Here is a 17,063-nt window from a genome sequence, read left to right on the forward strand (position 1 = left end):
TAACGGAGATGTCAGACAGTGGTAGTCGACAAGAGCAAAAGAAGTCACAGAAGGATTGGGCACGTAAAAATTGCAGAGTTACTGACAGCATCGGTAAATAAATCGCGCCATTTACCAAAGAGGTGGTTGAAGCTATGAATGTAATATGGCTGAAGGGTGGAAATAAAGAACAATTAAAAGTCGTATTGAAATTTCACATAGAACAGATGGAAGACGATGAAAGTGAGATAGAAAATTCTAGTGAAAATGATACAGACGACAGTGAGGTGAAGAAAAATGAGAAAAATATGGGCGAAGACAACATTGAAGAGAAACGACAACCAGATTCGAGATACAAATAGGCAATTTCGTAAGCATAGATCGAAACCAATAATCGAAATTCATGATTAAAGACATTGAAGAAGTCATACTTTTCTGATGACGATGATAAATTCGATATGAAGAAATGGATAACGGATTTTGAAGAAATAGTTGTTTTATTATTATTTAGTTTTTCATATACGAAAAATGGACAGCCCATCGTCATGAAAGATTCGGGGTAAAAGGAGATCAAACAGCAAGGAAATATTTGTTAGACTGCGAGCGATGAAGGTGTGGTGATACTTCCCGCATTCTCCAGCAGAGGGATATGCTCAACTCTTTTATACCTCTCTCACAAGTGCTCGACTGACAGTCTACTTTTAGGTACATATACGCTCCCCACCCGACCATTGAACATCCTGGCGTTTAAAGCAGGGCCTGCTAGGGTTGCCTTAATGATGAGTTCACTAGTGCAGGCCCAGGATAAAATGTTCTCCTCTCTTTTTCTTTTCTTTCCTTTTGCTATCTCACTTACTCCCTTCATACAGTAAGTCACAACAAAGTTAACGTTTGTGGAGCGTGAATGAAGACAAAATTCATAATCTGATTGCTGTGTGTAAGCCTAGTACGAAAATTTGAAACCCCAATCGAGACAAAAGTAGTTTCAGAGATAGAAGATGATAATCCTGTTTACCAGCATACCACGACGATTTGCCCCAAAAGAAAAGAAAATATTAGCTGATTAAAATACAAATATGGTTGGATGTAGGTAATTTAAGGAAAGTATAAATGAGTATGCTAGTCCAGTAATAATTCTCCCAAAGAAAGATGATTCCTACCACATTTGTAGACATTATAGAAAAATTAATCAAAGTATAGTTAGAGAGACCGTTCTCCAATGCTGTTAATTGAGGACTATATTGACTTGTTAGAGGACGCGTGAGTTTTTTCAGTGATTAATCTGTAAAACGTATTTTTCCATGTACCAGTGGTCATGGATAGTAGAAAATATACATCTTTTGTGACTTCAGATGGGCAGTACGAGTTTATGAAAAACCTTTTTGGATTCTGTAATAGCCCTGTTAGTTTTTTATGTTTTGTATTTTATTTATATTTTATGTCTTATATTTTATTTATATTGTATGTTTTGTGAAATGAAAAATTGCTTTTACCTAGATATATAGACAGCATAACGATATCAGGAATAAATTATGAGGGTGCGTATGATAAATTGAGAAGAGCCCTAAGGTAGCATCTGACAATGGTCACACGATGAATTGAAGAGATGTCAGTTTGTAAATATAAAAATAGAATTTTTAGGACATGTTGTAGAAAGCGGTCAGGTGTGTCCGCTACTATTTAAAGTTAAAATTGTTGAACAATTTCCGATACTTAAAAATAAAAAATAGGTACCGAGTTTCTTTGGCCCTACGGGTTATTTTAGAAAATTTATTTATAATTACGCCAAGATTGCTCAACCTTTATCAAAGTTGCTTAAAGATGATCGGAAGTTCGGTTTTGGTTTGAAACAGAATCAAACGTTTAATATTTTAAAGTTGGTATAAAAACTGGTATTGCGTATATTTTATATAAAATAAAAATGTTATTGAGTGTACTTTCCCTTGAAGAACACCTAATAATGAATACAAAAATAGCAATATATTCCAGTATTTAAAATACGTACAATTATAGTACAAAAATAAAATAATGTTATTTAAAATAAAAACTTCTGTTTTAATATACCTACACCTTTTTATAAATAATGTATACTTTTGCTTATTTTCGTGGAAATTACTGTTTCTTTTTTAATCCTACATATGCTTGCTTATAATGTGATAGAGTATTAACTTATGTTGTTGTAACTTGAGAAAGAGCTATAAAATATTTTTAAAGTAAATGTACTTTCTTCGGTCAAAATGAGTATGACATGTCTGATCTACATTCCCACAAATATTTATTATATTACCTATAAATCCGTTTGTTTTAATATAAATCAAACTGTTATGTATTGTATTTTTGTAAAGAAGTATACGGGGTGAGTCACCTAACGTTTCACTTCAAATATATGTTATTTTTAAAGATACGTCAAATGTCTTGAGGACAAAATTGACTGATACAATGGGGCTCATACGATGCCATAAATATTTTTTTTTCTATGTCATTTTTTTTAAAGAAATGAAGGCTAACTTCATATTTTTAAATAGAATCACCCTTCTTGAAACACCTACAATGATAATCCCTTTCATTAGGAATTCAGTGACTATAATTATTCAAGGTCATTCAAGGTCACGGTCGGAGAAAATTTGTTTAACAAGATTAGACACTCTTGTCCATGTAGCACTACTTAAGTAACTCTCTGGCCTTTAATTACTGAATTATACGATACTGTTTCCGAATGTAACCAAAATGGCGCACTAATGTAATTCCTGTAGCATCACTCAATAAATATTTGATTCCTAGTCAAATATTAAACAGTATTTTCCAAATACTAATATTAACTGAGATAGAAATGATAACGTGTTAAATATTCGAATGATGATACACATAATTAATTTCAGTAATGTATATGTTGAGGAATGCAGTGTCGCTATCTATTAGACTTATCCGAATGGGACTTCCCGCGCGACGCCTGGAATGTTCGAATACTCGATGGTGAAACATCATGCCTTTTTATTTCCGTAAAAGTTACACTATGTAATATTAAAGCATTATTAAAGTAATAATAACTACATCAAATACGTTCGTGTCACTGGTGGCCTTTCCCAAACTATAACAGTATACATATAATACGATTTAGTGTGGCAACAACCACATCCGTCTCGAAATTTATTTATCTCATTTTTGTCAAACTTCTTGGTAATCAAGCTCAAGCATTTAATTTAGTTTTCTGGTTTAAAGTGTATCCTCCAGGTATGGCACATTTTATTTTCTAAGATATTTCATGTTGTATTCTAAACAATGTTATACAGGGTGTTCGGCCACCCTTGGAAAAAATTTGAATGAGAGATTCTAGAGGTCAAAATAGGACGAAAATCAAGAATACCAATTTGTTGATGGAGGCTTCGTTAAAAAGTTATTAACATTTAAAGCTCCACCCATATTGAATTTTTTTCTCGAAAATGCGCACGATTTCGGGGGTAGGTTTATTCACAAAAAATTATTGTAATTAACCCCCGCAACCGAACATAATTTTTCCAGAACGATACGAAGTTTTTCTTTTTCGACGAAAAATTTAGGCATCTTCTCGAATTTTTTTCATGAAAATGCGTCGAATTTCGGGGGTATGTGTAATGACCAAAAATGATTGTAATCGACTCCTGCAACCGAAAATAATTTTTTCAGAATGATTTGAAATTTTAATTTAATTTTTTAGTAACTAACGAAATCTCAGTCAAGAAATTGATATTCTTGATTTTCGTCTTATTTGGGCCTCTAGAATCTCCCATTAAAATTTTTCCTAGGCGTGGCCGAACACCCGGTATATGGAATCATATATTTCTTAATACATCATTGATAAAATCCTGATTTTTTAAAGGAATTTTGGGAAAATATTCCTTATTTTGCCAATTGAAAACAGTGAGAACAGATTTATAATGGCGTCACAACAAGTCACTCGTCTGCATTGTGCTTTAAACAGTCATTTCTCTGTAATAATTTCAAAAAATTGATTTTTTTTTTCATTTTTTGAAAGTACATATATTTAAGAATGCACTGTTAAATTTTTAAAGAAAAATTTAAAGTATTGTTTCAAGTAATGTTTTTACAAATTTAATTCATAATTTTAGTACAAAACTTTAAATGTGTTTTTCTCGAAACGTAATTTTGTCACCTGGAGTAGATAAAATCTCAACAACTACATTTCCGATTGCTCTGAAATTTGTAGAGATTATTCTATACATTACTATCTCTCGACGGTAACAGAATTATACTTTTATGTTGAGTGCATAGTTTTTTTTATTAAAAAAGTACCAAAGAAGGTAAAAAATTCCGGAATTTTCATTTTCAGCATTCGCCATTTTGCCAATTTTCAATATAAATTATTACTAATTAAAAATCTTGCCAATTTTTTGGTTTTAAACCACCCAGAGAGCTCTAGTTATTTACGCTAGCGAGACGTGATTTTTAAATATGTGTTTATTGCAAGCGAAATAACAGTTCAAAAGAATTACTTAAAACTGTATAAGAAATGTAAATGTCTGACTAAAACGTAGTTAAATAAACTACAGAAAGAAATCACAACGTTAGATATAATATTCGCTTTAAAAAAAATTCATGAAGATGAATGACCCCTTAAGAAGAGTCAATACTAGACTAACCGTTTTAATATATTTATGAAAATATTTTTTTTTATAGAAGTAATTATTATCGATTTATTGTGTATCACCGATATAATAAAAAGCCTCATCCCGGATACCGGTTCATTTTATTTGTCTATGATAATATGATACAATTGGTAGCCTTTGATAAGACACTTCTTTGTTTGCTGTGCCTTTGGAAACCACTAATCGGACGTCCTCGGTTTTTCCTATGAATTACGAGGAAAAAGTTACTCGTTTCCACGAGATGGAATATCTGCCGTGATCTTTGAGGAGAATACAACGGCGTCTGTCTCACGGACGATCGCGGTGCAGAAATGCGGGAACACGATAACTGCCTCGTGGCTGGATCGGTGACAGCGGAGACGGTTGGCTGACAGAATCAATGTTGAAATTGTAATCGAAGGTAAAGAACTGTGGCGGAGTGTTGTCGGAGCAGAGATGCCGTTAACGGTAACCCATGACAACCCGTGCAGCGTCCCAGCATCGATCCAAGTTTTATCGAAGCGCCCCAGCCCCGCCCTGCCGTCACTGGACCGGCCGAAAATTTGACTTTATCGCGGGAATTGAGGACCACCGATTACTCTTTGTGGATTCGAGTACTGGACCGATTCGCTACACCGATTAACAAAGGACAATATCAACAACAATTTTACTATTTTAAATTTTAAGAGGCAAGACCACTGTGTATACATAGCATTTAAAAGTGTAAAAAAGAACATATGCAAAACTTATTAAGTTCGACGAGTAAATATTTTTTCTTTGAGTGGCGATGCAAAAAATATCTCAAGATTAACTTGATTTTTTTTACCAAAACGCTATAAATATTACCTGATAGTTTGGCAACAATTATTCAGACGAATTCAAAAACATAAAGTGAAGGTCATTCAAGATCATAAAATATTGAAAATTGATGAGATTTATTAAAATGTGATGATGGTGTATTGCCTGTCTGACCATGAGTCGCAGTTTCTACTAGTTTTAATAACTCGAATAATGTAGACTTCTTTATGGTATTTAGAGCATAAATTAATATTTTATTTTAAGAATTTTAATTGAAAATATAGTTAATATACGATAGTTTTTACAAAATTATGTATAAGTAATAATTATTATAATCTTACAAAAAGGAAGCAGAAAGAAACATATACTTATTATTATTGTGAGTTATAATGTTAATTTTGTAAGTACATCGATCATATTGATAACGTAGTTTGTATTATACATAATGTGAAAAAATTGACTTATTATTATTGTGAGTTATAATGTTAATTTTGTAAGTACATCGATCATATTGATAACGTAGTTTGTATTATACATAATGTGAAAAAATTGATATGTTTATTTCTTCTTAATTCGGTTCAGTTTCATCTTACAATTAATTTCTTATTAGAAAAGTTTTTAGTGTTTTTCATTTGTAGTCATTAAATATATATACTATTGTATTATTGGAAATTATAAGTATAATGTTTAATCTTGATAATTAAATTACTAAAGAATATTTATAGAACGTATAAAAATAAAATATGTAAGAACAAATTTTTGCTACATATTTAAAACCTAATTAACCTGTTTAATAGTTGCAATTAATAAATTACTATGAATTCCATATTTCTTAGTGTTTGCCGAAATAAATGTTTAAATATAATTATTAAATGATTCTAATTAGAAGTAGATGATACCATCATAAATGTTGAGAAACACCAATCTAGAAAAACATAATAGTAACGAAGTTAAACGTGATTGCTCCATCAAACTGCATCAGCAGAATTTTGTTCCACCTCTACCAAATTAATTTAATCAATTTCAAGTAAAATTACAAAACGAGGATGGAAAAGTTTAATCATTGAATTCTTTATTACACATCTTTAAACATTGTCCTATTATTTTATGGCGACTAACCTATTCCAATATTTAGATAAGAATACATGTTCTGTTTTCAAAGACGCCGTATAAGTATTATCTACTAGCAACATAAAGCCTGCCTTTAAGGGGTAAAATCACTGTAAAAACCTGAAATAAAGCGTTTCTTTGCGATTTTTTTTTGGATGGATGGAAAATTAAAAGGATAATAATATTCAAGAATGTTATTAACCATGTCATTAAGTGTTTAAAAAAAATGTTTATTCAAAAATAGTGCAAAATGACAGCGCTGGAGCCATTCTCGCGAGGCATGTTGAATTTTAGGCGTTCTGCGGTACGTAAATGACGCATATTTGTATCTGGAGAAAAGCAAAAAATTTTCTCTTAATCTACATGAGTATAAATACGTAGGGGATTTTTGAAACATTAATTTTTGTCTGATTGGCGAACATTGGAAGTAAAATTTCAATTTTGTACAAAAAATGGGGCAATCATTTGTCAATAAATGATATTAAAATTAACTTATCGAAGATCCCCTAAGTATTACTCTAGCTATACACATGTAGATTAAAATTGTTTGTTTTGTTCCAGATACACTGCATGCCGCAGAGCGCCTCAAATTCAACACGCCTCGCGAAAATGGCTCCAGCGTTGTCATTTTGTACTATTTTTTAATAAATATTTCTTTTTTAACACTTAACGACATGGTTAATAACATTCTTGAATATTATTATCCTCTTACTTTTTCATACATCTAAAACAAAATCACAAAAAAACGCTTTATTTCAGATTTTTACAGTGGCCTTACCCCTTAATCAATGTATTAACATTTTGTATGTTAACTGACAAATTAATACCTACAACATTATCGAAATTTTAATATTCTCGATACTATTGAAACGTACAGGGTGTGAATGTACATTTTCAATTAATTGTATAATACATATAGGTAGAGTAAATCGACTACCTTAAAATCAGCGATTCAGAGATACGCGAAATTGTCGAATTCGTTTTGAGTTCTCCATATTGATCTTTAAAGGAAACCTATCAACTGATGCCAGCTAATGTTAAAAATTGTTGATTTTTCGCTTTGGTCGGGAACGAAATTTATTTCATAGCATGTTCATATGCATCATTACGAGCAAAAAGTATAATATTTGTTTTATTCGAATATTAAGAGTAATGAAAAATGCATTTAAAAAGACGATTATACTGTGGTTGCAATTCATTCCGTATTTGTCTTTAAGATTTTTCCTTAATTTTCAAATTTTCACGATCTCAAATACGCGTCTATCACAAAATGTGAAGGAGAAAGAATTACCTTACATGTCATTATAAGTGTATGTATTTTCACAGTGTTGAAATTGAAGTGATACTGGATCTCTTCTCTATCTTAAATAAGTGTGATTTTTATACATGATGAGTCATCTAACGTTTGCACCTGAAATATCTTTGTTGTTTTTAAAGATACGTCAACTGTCTTGAGGACAAAATTTAATGGTACAATGGGGCTCACATGTTGCCAAAAATATTTTTGTTTCTATGTCATTTTTTTTAAAAGACATCAAGGTCACCTTCATTTTTTTAAATGGGACTACCCTTTTTGAAACATCTACAATGATAGTCCCTTTCATTAGGAATTCAGTGACTATAATTATTCAAGGTCATTCAAGGTCACGGTCGGAGAAAATGTATAAGATTTAAAATATGAAAGCAGAATACGTTTATCGCAAGTGGGACTCGTAGTAAACATACTAAGGTCCTTCAATGTCGAATTAATTTTTGTCAATGAGGATTATATCAAAATCGTTCATTTGTTTCTAATGTCTTGTTTACGGACGAAGCAACATTTAGTAATCATGACTCAATTAATCTACAGAATGTCCATTATTGGTCTGTTGGTAATCCGCACTGGCTTCGAGAAATTGATCACCAAAGACAATGGAGCGTAAATGTGTGGTGTGGTAAATGAACGATAAAGTAATCGGACCATACTTCATTACCGGAGCGATGACAGGGCAAAAATATTCTCAATTTTTGCAAGAAGGTCTACCAATTTTGTTAGAAGATGTCCCTCTACAAAACTGTTACGATATATGGTACCAACATGATGGCTGTCTGGCCCATTATGCACGAGTAGCAAGAGAAACATTGGATTCTAGGTTTCCAAACCGATGGATTGGACGTGGTGGTACTGTTTCATGGCCAGCACGTTCGCCTGACTTAAATCCACTGTATTTCTTTTTGTGGGGTCTGCTAAAAGTGACCATGTACACAAATGCTCCAACAACAGTTGAAGATATGCATCAGCGGATCATCACAGTATGTGCGAATGTCACCTCGGATGTACTTATCAGAGTTCAACATTCCTTCAGAGCCCATTTGCAGCAATGTATCGACGTAAATGGTCATCATTTTGAACATTTATGAAATACAGGTATTCTGCTTTCATATTTTAAATTTTACACATTTTCTCCGACCGTGACCTTGAATGACCCTGAATAATTATAGTCACTGAATTCCTAATGAAAGGGACTATCATTGAAGGTGCTTCAAAAAGGGTGTTGCTATTTTAAAAAAATAAGGGTGACCTTGATTTCTTTAAAAAAAATGACATAGAAACAAAAATATTTTTGGCATCGTGTGAGCCCTATTGTATCATTCAATTTTGTCTTTAAAATATTTGATGTATATTTAAAAATAACAAAGATATTTCAGGTGCAAACGTTAGGTGACTCACCCTGTATGTATTAGTATGTCTTACGAATTCTGTTCATTCAAAAGTGTTGATGATATCGAAATATGTTTGAGGCAAAATAAATTTTGAGGCGTGCATAATCTGCTGTAATTTTTTCTTTAGTAAGTAAAAAGTTATTGATATTTTTTTTAAACGAAATCATATATTTCTTAATACATAATTTGTTATACCTAGTCCTTTCCTGTGAAAAATTATTGAGCCACTTATGGTAAAACATGATTAGTTTAGAAGATATTTTAACGTAAATATTGAAGCTTTTAAATTATTAAGTCGAAATATTTCTTTGAATGGCTTTTTGTTATAAATAATACAGTACTTCTTTGTCGGGAATGAGAAGTTGAATCGATTAATGCATTAAAAAATACTGAATGTCATATGAAGGAGAATATTATTTTAGAATAACATTTTAATGGTATAGTAGAAATATTTACATTTAACACCGGATTAACAGGCACTGATTGCACATATTTTTATTGAAACGCTTCATGTTGACGATTACATTAAAATACGATTTCTATTTTAATTAAAATATACATTTGTGTAATTACATTGACCGAATTCAACATAAATTTCAAACAAATAATATTCATGCGTTCTGTAGCTTTAACATGGAATCTGACACCCGTCAAATTGATGGTTCCCGTAAATCTAGTATTAAATAACTTTTAAACTAAAAGGTTTTCGTCATAAATGACTCAATACGTTTCTACAAGAAATGACGAGCTGCATTGAATAGTGGTTGCAAAATCTATAACTTTATTTACAAAAATATTACTGACCCGTACATGTCCTCTACGCGTACGTTTAAACACAAACTAATTGCATCAAATTATGCTTCTCTCGAAGATATTTAATACTTGTGTGAAACATTTATCAGTATCGTTAACAGTTTTGAAAACATTTTAATGGACAGTGTTCGTGAGACACATTGTATGTATACATGTGAAATTTATCAATTAAAATAAGCTCTTGGTTATTATAAAAATCATTTAAATGAAAATGGCGATATTAAATTTAAAATTGCGAAAACACCCTGGAAAATTGGCTATCATGAATATCAAATTAAAGTTGTGCTTCCAACAGTTTATTACTGCAGTCACAATTTGTTCTCGTCATTCAAATAGTTTAAAATATTTCGTTTAGACACATTATTAGATAAAAGCAAAAATGGAAGCAACATTGTTGAACATGTGTGTAGTTGCAAAATAGATGAAAGAGGTGTAGGATGTTGTTCGTATATAACAACAATTCTATGATATTTTAGTTTTGATATGATATTGCGTTCCTTAGAGATAATTCCCTCAAAAATGTATTATCATCCGAAGAAAGTGAGAATGAAATATAATAACAAAGGACATATACAACAATCGCGAATGTTTTATTATATATTTATACAAATTTATTACTTTCTTGTTACTGTTCACTAAATAAAATAACTAGGCTTATACAGGGTGTTCGGCCACCCCTGGGAAAATTATAATAGGAGATTTTAGAGGCCAAAACAAGATGAAAATCAAAAATACTAATTTGTTGATGGAGATTTCGTTAAAAAGTTATTAACGTTTAAAGTTCCGCCCGAACTGAATTTTTTTCTAGAAACTGGTTAGGATTTCGGGGGTAGATCTATTCATAAAAAATTATTGTAATTGACCCCCACAACCGAAAATAATTTTTCCAGAACGATTTGAAATTTTTTAATTTTGTCGAAAAATATCACACATTCTCGAATTTTTTTCTAGGAAATGAGTGGGATTTCGGGGGTATGACTCTTCATCAAAAATGATTGTAATTGACTCCTACAGCTAAAAATATTTTTTTTAGAAGGATTTGAAATTTTTTTTTCGTCGAAAAATTTAGGCACCTACCTCCCTGTCGATTTTTCTTAAAAATTCATTTTTCATTTTTGATAATTTTATTTGGCGCCCTACAGAAAAATTGTCTAATACTTTTGTGTTGGTACCCATGAGCTTTACTTCAGAAAAAAGTTTCATTGAAATATATTTACTATCGTAGGAGTTATGGCTGTTTGAAAATTGGATCATTTTTATAGGGTTTTTCTCATTTTAGGGAATCAAGGAACAACTTTTCGAATATGTTTAGAATTTCTACTTATTCTACACTAAAATACGCGTCGTTTGCTTTTTTAAACATTAAAATCGTCCAATCTGTTCAGAAGTTATGACGTTTTAAAGATTTGCAGAAAATTTCGGGCAACGATTTCTGGCCTGAAATTAGATTTTCGGTAAGGAATTTTTTTCTCGAAAATGCGTAGGATTTTGGGGGTATATGTAATGGCCAAAAATGATTGCGATCGACTCTTGCAACAGAAAATAATTTTTTTTAAACGATTTGAAAAATTTTTTTTTCTGCCAAAAAATTTCAATACCTACCCGATTTTTTTTCTCGAAAGTGGGTAGGATTTCATGGATATATCTATTCACCAAAAATGCTTATAATTGACCCCTGCAACCAAAAATAATTTTTCCAGAACGATTTGAAATTTTTGAATTTAATTGTTGATAATTTTTTAACCTGAGCCTCCATCAACAAATTGGAATTCTTGATTTTAGTCTTATTTTGGCCCCTAGAATCTCCCATTAAAATTTTTCCCAGGGGTGGCCGAACACCCTGTATACGCTTAAAATAATAAGGTAATTAGTATTATAAATTAAAAAAAAACCTTAAAGAAAGATAAATATAGAACAAATTGCAATCACGGTATAATCGGCTATTTAAATGCATTTTTCATAACTTTTCCATCATATTAGAATAAAGTAAATAAAAATGTAAATTTTTGTACTATTGTTTCTTGACGCAAACTATTTTTCTTCATAACTGACCTAAGGGACTCTGTATAACTTCGAATTATGGATCACCGTCTTTGTTTTCTAAACCTTTACTAGAAAGTATATAAAAAGTACATCGATCCACTAAAAAAAAATCCCTATAGTGAATGAAACTAGATTCTACAATGTAGCGGTAAAGAATTCGAAAAAAAGTGGTCGTGGAGATAAATTTTGAAAACAAGTTTTTTTCGAAAATTTTTCGTCGTCACATTATACGAAATAGAGAACCTGAAAAATTTGAATTTAATTTGGTTTATATATTTCATGTCATTTCGAAAATATTCGCGATAATCCGAAAACTTATGATTTCTGTTAAGTACATGTAATTGAACACATACTGCACCAGACATATTTGTTTCCTAGTTCAATTATTTCGCATTAAATTACCAATAAAGATAAGATCCAAAAGTTTATGCAACTTTTAGTGAGTAATTGAATAAAATTTATTTATTTGAAAAATATATTTCAGAGTAGAATAACAGAGAATTAATATATCGAATGAGGCGTTTAAAATAAGTATCCTAGATAACTTGTTTATTTTTGCAAACTTGGGTATTATTCAATCATGTTAGTTAATAGATTTGTCAAATAACATGATTGAATAATGTTTATTTTTACAAACTTGGGCATTATTCAATCATGTTATTTGACAAATTTGACAAATTTATTAAATAACACGATTGAATAATGCCCAAATTTGTAAAAATAAACATTATTCAATTATTCAATTCTAGGATACTTATTTTAAACGCCTCATTCGATATATTAATAATTAAACTGCGGCTCTTTATGCAAATTCATATTTTCATTAATAGAATTAATAAAATGAGAGCTTTGTAGAGGATTATCTCAACCTCTAAATATAGTAATTCGATTTTACTTTAAGTATTTCTCATACTTTTGCATATTAAGTGCAGTCTATTAATATGGAAGGAACAGTAATCCCATTAGCGTAGTATATTCATTGAACACTAATTTTCGTTATCCATAAAAGAAGATTCCATTTCGATCTGTTTGTCGAAACCTGATTGATATTGCTCTCTAGTCGCGGTTGATAAAACGTTGGCAAAAACAGCTAGTCCGCTCGGGATCGAAGAACGGTGCAACTTTTCATTCAGTGTCCGTTCCAAGCTGAGAATTTTGACGACGGCAAAGTACACGCCCACGAGCTTGCTCCCTATTGTCCCGAATATTCTTTTCTGTATCGCCCGCGACGAGAGAGTAAGCGGCGTCAAAAATATTTCCCGGAGCGCTCCACCCTCTTTTACATTGTCGTCTCTCTTTTGTCCCTTTGTCGTGTCCCGATCAACGTTTTCGGACCGTTTTCGTTCGTTATCACGCCATTCCTGAGAACTTCGTTCTCGCGTACGCGCACGATTTTATCTCGTTAACACGTATTCGATCGATTTCTACTTTATCGACGTTAGTTCCTCCGTTTCGTGCGTAATCAATCCACGTTTCAGCACTAACGTCAGCTTCCCTTCGCGGATTTGATACCGTTTAAATCCAAGCACACGTTTTACTCTTGTTTCGACGTTCGCAGCGAACGGAGCCATCGTCTCGAATCCCTGGGCTTCCGTTCGCGATGCTTCGCCATTTCGCGCTCCTCGTGTACAATTCTCGAGATGGTGGCTACGTTCGCTGCGAAATGGATTCTCGATACGCCCAGTCCGTGCAACGACTATCAGAGATGCGACGAGTAAGCAGGTACGCGAAAGTAATCGAACATCGTTGGCAAAACCTGAGTGTCTCTAACGGTCTCTGTAAAACGGTTTGTCGGACGCACCGACTAAGTTTAAGTTTTGCTCACGACATCGACGCTATCGCAAAGTGGTCGAATGATCGGACTATCGATAGGCGGGAAAAATCGTAACCCTACTCACCTCCGTAGTTCGGCCTTACTCTTTTATCGTAACTGACGGAGAACGAGTCCAATATTGCGGAGATGTTGACGTCACCCAGCATACTGCCTCCGCCGGTTCTGCAATATAAAAGGATAACGATTTTGTGAAACTTCCCTCTAGTAGAAGAGTTCAGGAGGTATGAGAGTAAAGGTACGAGCCACATACGTACGATGACGCGCACGAGTTTCCGGAATGTTACCGTTTCACCGTTACTCTGACGGTGGAAAGATGAATTTTAGATAATACTGGGTTAAAGCATCATAAGAACAAACAGAATACGCTCGGAAAATATTCTTTTCATTCTCATGGATAGTTGCAAACTTTTACAGTTGTGGGACTAAGTTAGGTGGACAGGTAGAGGAAATAGGTATAAATTAAATTTAATCAAAGTAGTATATTATACACTCAAGTTTCATACATTATAAAGGGTGTTCGGCCACCCCTGGGAAAAATGTTAATGGGGGATTCTAGAGGCCAAAATAAGACGAGAATCAAGAATACCAATTTATTGATTGAGGCTTCGTTAAAAAGTTATTAACATACGCATGAAATTTCGGAGAAACATTTCTGGTCATACGGTATATTTTCAGTAAAGAATTTTTTTCTCCAAAGTACGTAGGATTTCGTGAGTGTGTGAATTCATTAAAAATGATTGTATTTGATTTCAGCAACCAAAAATAATTTTTTCAGGACGATTTGAAATTTTTTAATTTTTTCGAAAAATTTGTCCACCTATTCGAATTTTTTTCTCGAAAGTACGTAGGATTTCGGGGGCATGGCTATTGACCAAAAATTATTGTAATTGACCACCGCAACCAAAAATAATTTTTCCAGAATGAATTGAAACTTTTCAATTTTCAGGGTAACAGACAGTTATGGTCAGACATTATATTTTCAGTAATGAATTTTTTTCTCGAAAATGCGTAGGATTTTGGGAGTGTGTCTATTTACTAAAAATGATTGTAATTGATCCCCGCAAGCGAAAATAATTTTTTTAGAACGATTTGAATTTTTTAATTTTGCCCAAAAATTTAGGCACCTACGATTTTTCTTAAAAATTCGTTTTTTATTTTTTATAAATTTGTTTGACGCTGTACGGAAATGTTGTTTAATACTTTTTTGTAGGTATCTATGAGCTCTACTTTCAAACTAAATTTCAATGAAATCCATTGACTATTGTAGGAGTTATGGTCGTTTGAATATTGGACCATTTTTATGGGGGTTTTCTCACTTTACGAGGATAAGGAACAACTTTTTGAAGATTGTTACAATTTCTACTTATTCTTCACTAAAATACTCGAGATTATTACTAAAATAGTGAATAATTAAAATTAATATTCACATTTGTGTTGACATAAAGTACATTTAACGAAAACGTTGGTTGATTGTCAAGAGGCAAAAATAAGTGGATACTTGTACAAGATGTTATTACAACGCGTAAAATGTTAACAAGTGCGAAGTAAATGAACTATTTGGTTGATGTGTAAGCTTTGCACAAAATAGATTATTTGCAAGGAAACAGCAGAAGGCAGTAAGAAAAGAATTTTCAAATCAAATTCGTCTGTCCGAACTGTCGAAATAAATTAAGTTACTGTATAGTAGCAAAAAAGTACAGTTTTATTAAAAATGTGGTCGACAAGATTTATAAAAAATATTTACAGTATAGTACCGTTGCAAATTTAAGTTATACTACCGCGAGAGAAGATCGTCAAATTACTTGTAATTGTCAACAAAATCCTAGAATCTCAGTGTAATTAGTTAGAATCATTTAAGAATAAAGTTAATATATTTTCCAGACACCAACACATGGAAAGAAAAGGTAATAATTATATTTAAACATTTATTTCGGCAAACACTAAGAAATATGGAATTCATAGTAATTTATTAATTGCAACTATTAAACAGGTTAATTAGGTTTTAAATATGTAGCAAAAATTTGTTCTTACATATTTTATATTTATACGTTCTATAAATATTCTTTAGTAATTTAATTATCAAGATTAAACATTATACTTATAATTTCCAATAATACAATAGTATATATATTTTATATTTGATGACTGCAAATGAAAAACACCTAAAACTTTCCTAATAAGGAATTAATTGTAAGATAAAACTGAACCGAATTAAGAAGAAATAAACATTTCAATTTTTTTCACATTATGTATAATACAAACTACGTTATCAATATGATCGATATACTTACAAAATTAACATTATAACTCACAATAATAATAAGTATATGTTTCTTTTTGCTTCCTATTGTAAGATTATAATAATTATTACCTATGTATATTAACTACATTTTCAATTAAAATTCTTAAAATAAGATATTAATTTATGCTGTAAATACCACAAAGAAGCTTACATTATTCGAGAGTTATTAAAACTAGTAGAAACTGTGAGTAATGGTCTGACAGACAATACACCACCATCACATTTTAAGAAATCTCATTAATTTTCAATATTTTATGACTTTGAATGACCTTCACTTTATGTTTTTGAATTCGTTTGAATAAGTGTTACCAAACAATCAATTAATATTTATAGCGTTTTGGTAAAAAAATCAAGTTAATCTTGAAATATTTTTTATATCACCACACAAAGAAAAAATATTTACTCGTCGAACCTAGTAAGTTTTGCATGTATTGTTTTTTTATACTTTTAAATGCTATGTATACTCAGTCCCGGATAAAATGACAATAAATATGTGCTATTTTTAATATCCTAGAAATAATTTAAGTTCACATAAATGTCACGATGCAAAAGAAAAGAATTTGACCTGGAATTGGATCATTCTTTTCACCTGTTACTATTAACATCGTAAACAAACAAAAATTTCGGAGCCAAAATGATTACACATTCAAACTTCGTTTTGTAATTATTGCGTAGTTCAACATTAGTAAATAAGTAAGACAAAAATTACAAAAATCATTGAATTGAAGTCAAAATTTTACTGTTCAAAAATTTCACGTGTAATCAAAAGAAGTTGTAAAGTAATTCATAATTTTCGAGAAGGTTTGTAACAGTATGATGGAGGAGAAACGTTGTTCTAGACCATCACTTTGATTTGAAT

At 31.5% G+C, this 17,063-nt stretch overlaps 1 protein-coding gene across 12 annotated transcripts in view; it reads right to left on the reverse strand.

The window, feature by feature from the left end:
- Positions 1–17,063, reverse strand: part of Rdl (Resistant to dieldrin) — a 334,093-nt gene that overhangs the window by 171,255 nt on the left and 145,775 nt on the right. For all 12 annotated transcript variants that reach the window (XM_076765717.1, XM_076765712.1, XM_076765708.1 and 9 more), the window contains exon 2: positions 13,967–14,064. In XM_076765717.1, coding sequence (XP_076621832.1) covers positions 13,967–14,064 — 98 coding nt within the window. The remainder of the gene's footprint in view (positions 1–13,966; positions 14,065–17,063) is intronic.

The sequence above is a fragment of the Colletes latitarsis genome, chromosome 5, assembly GCF_051014445.1.
Source record: "Colletes latitarsis isolate SP2378_abdomen chromosome 5, iyColLati1, whole genome shotgun sequence".
Lineage (NCBI taxonomy): Eukaryota > Metazoa > Arthropoda > Insecta > Hymenoptera > Colletidae > Colletes > Colletes latitarsis.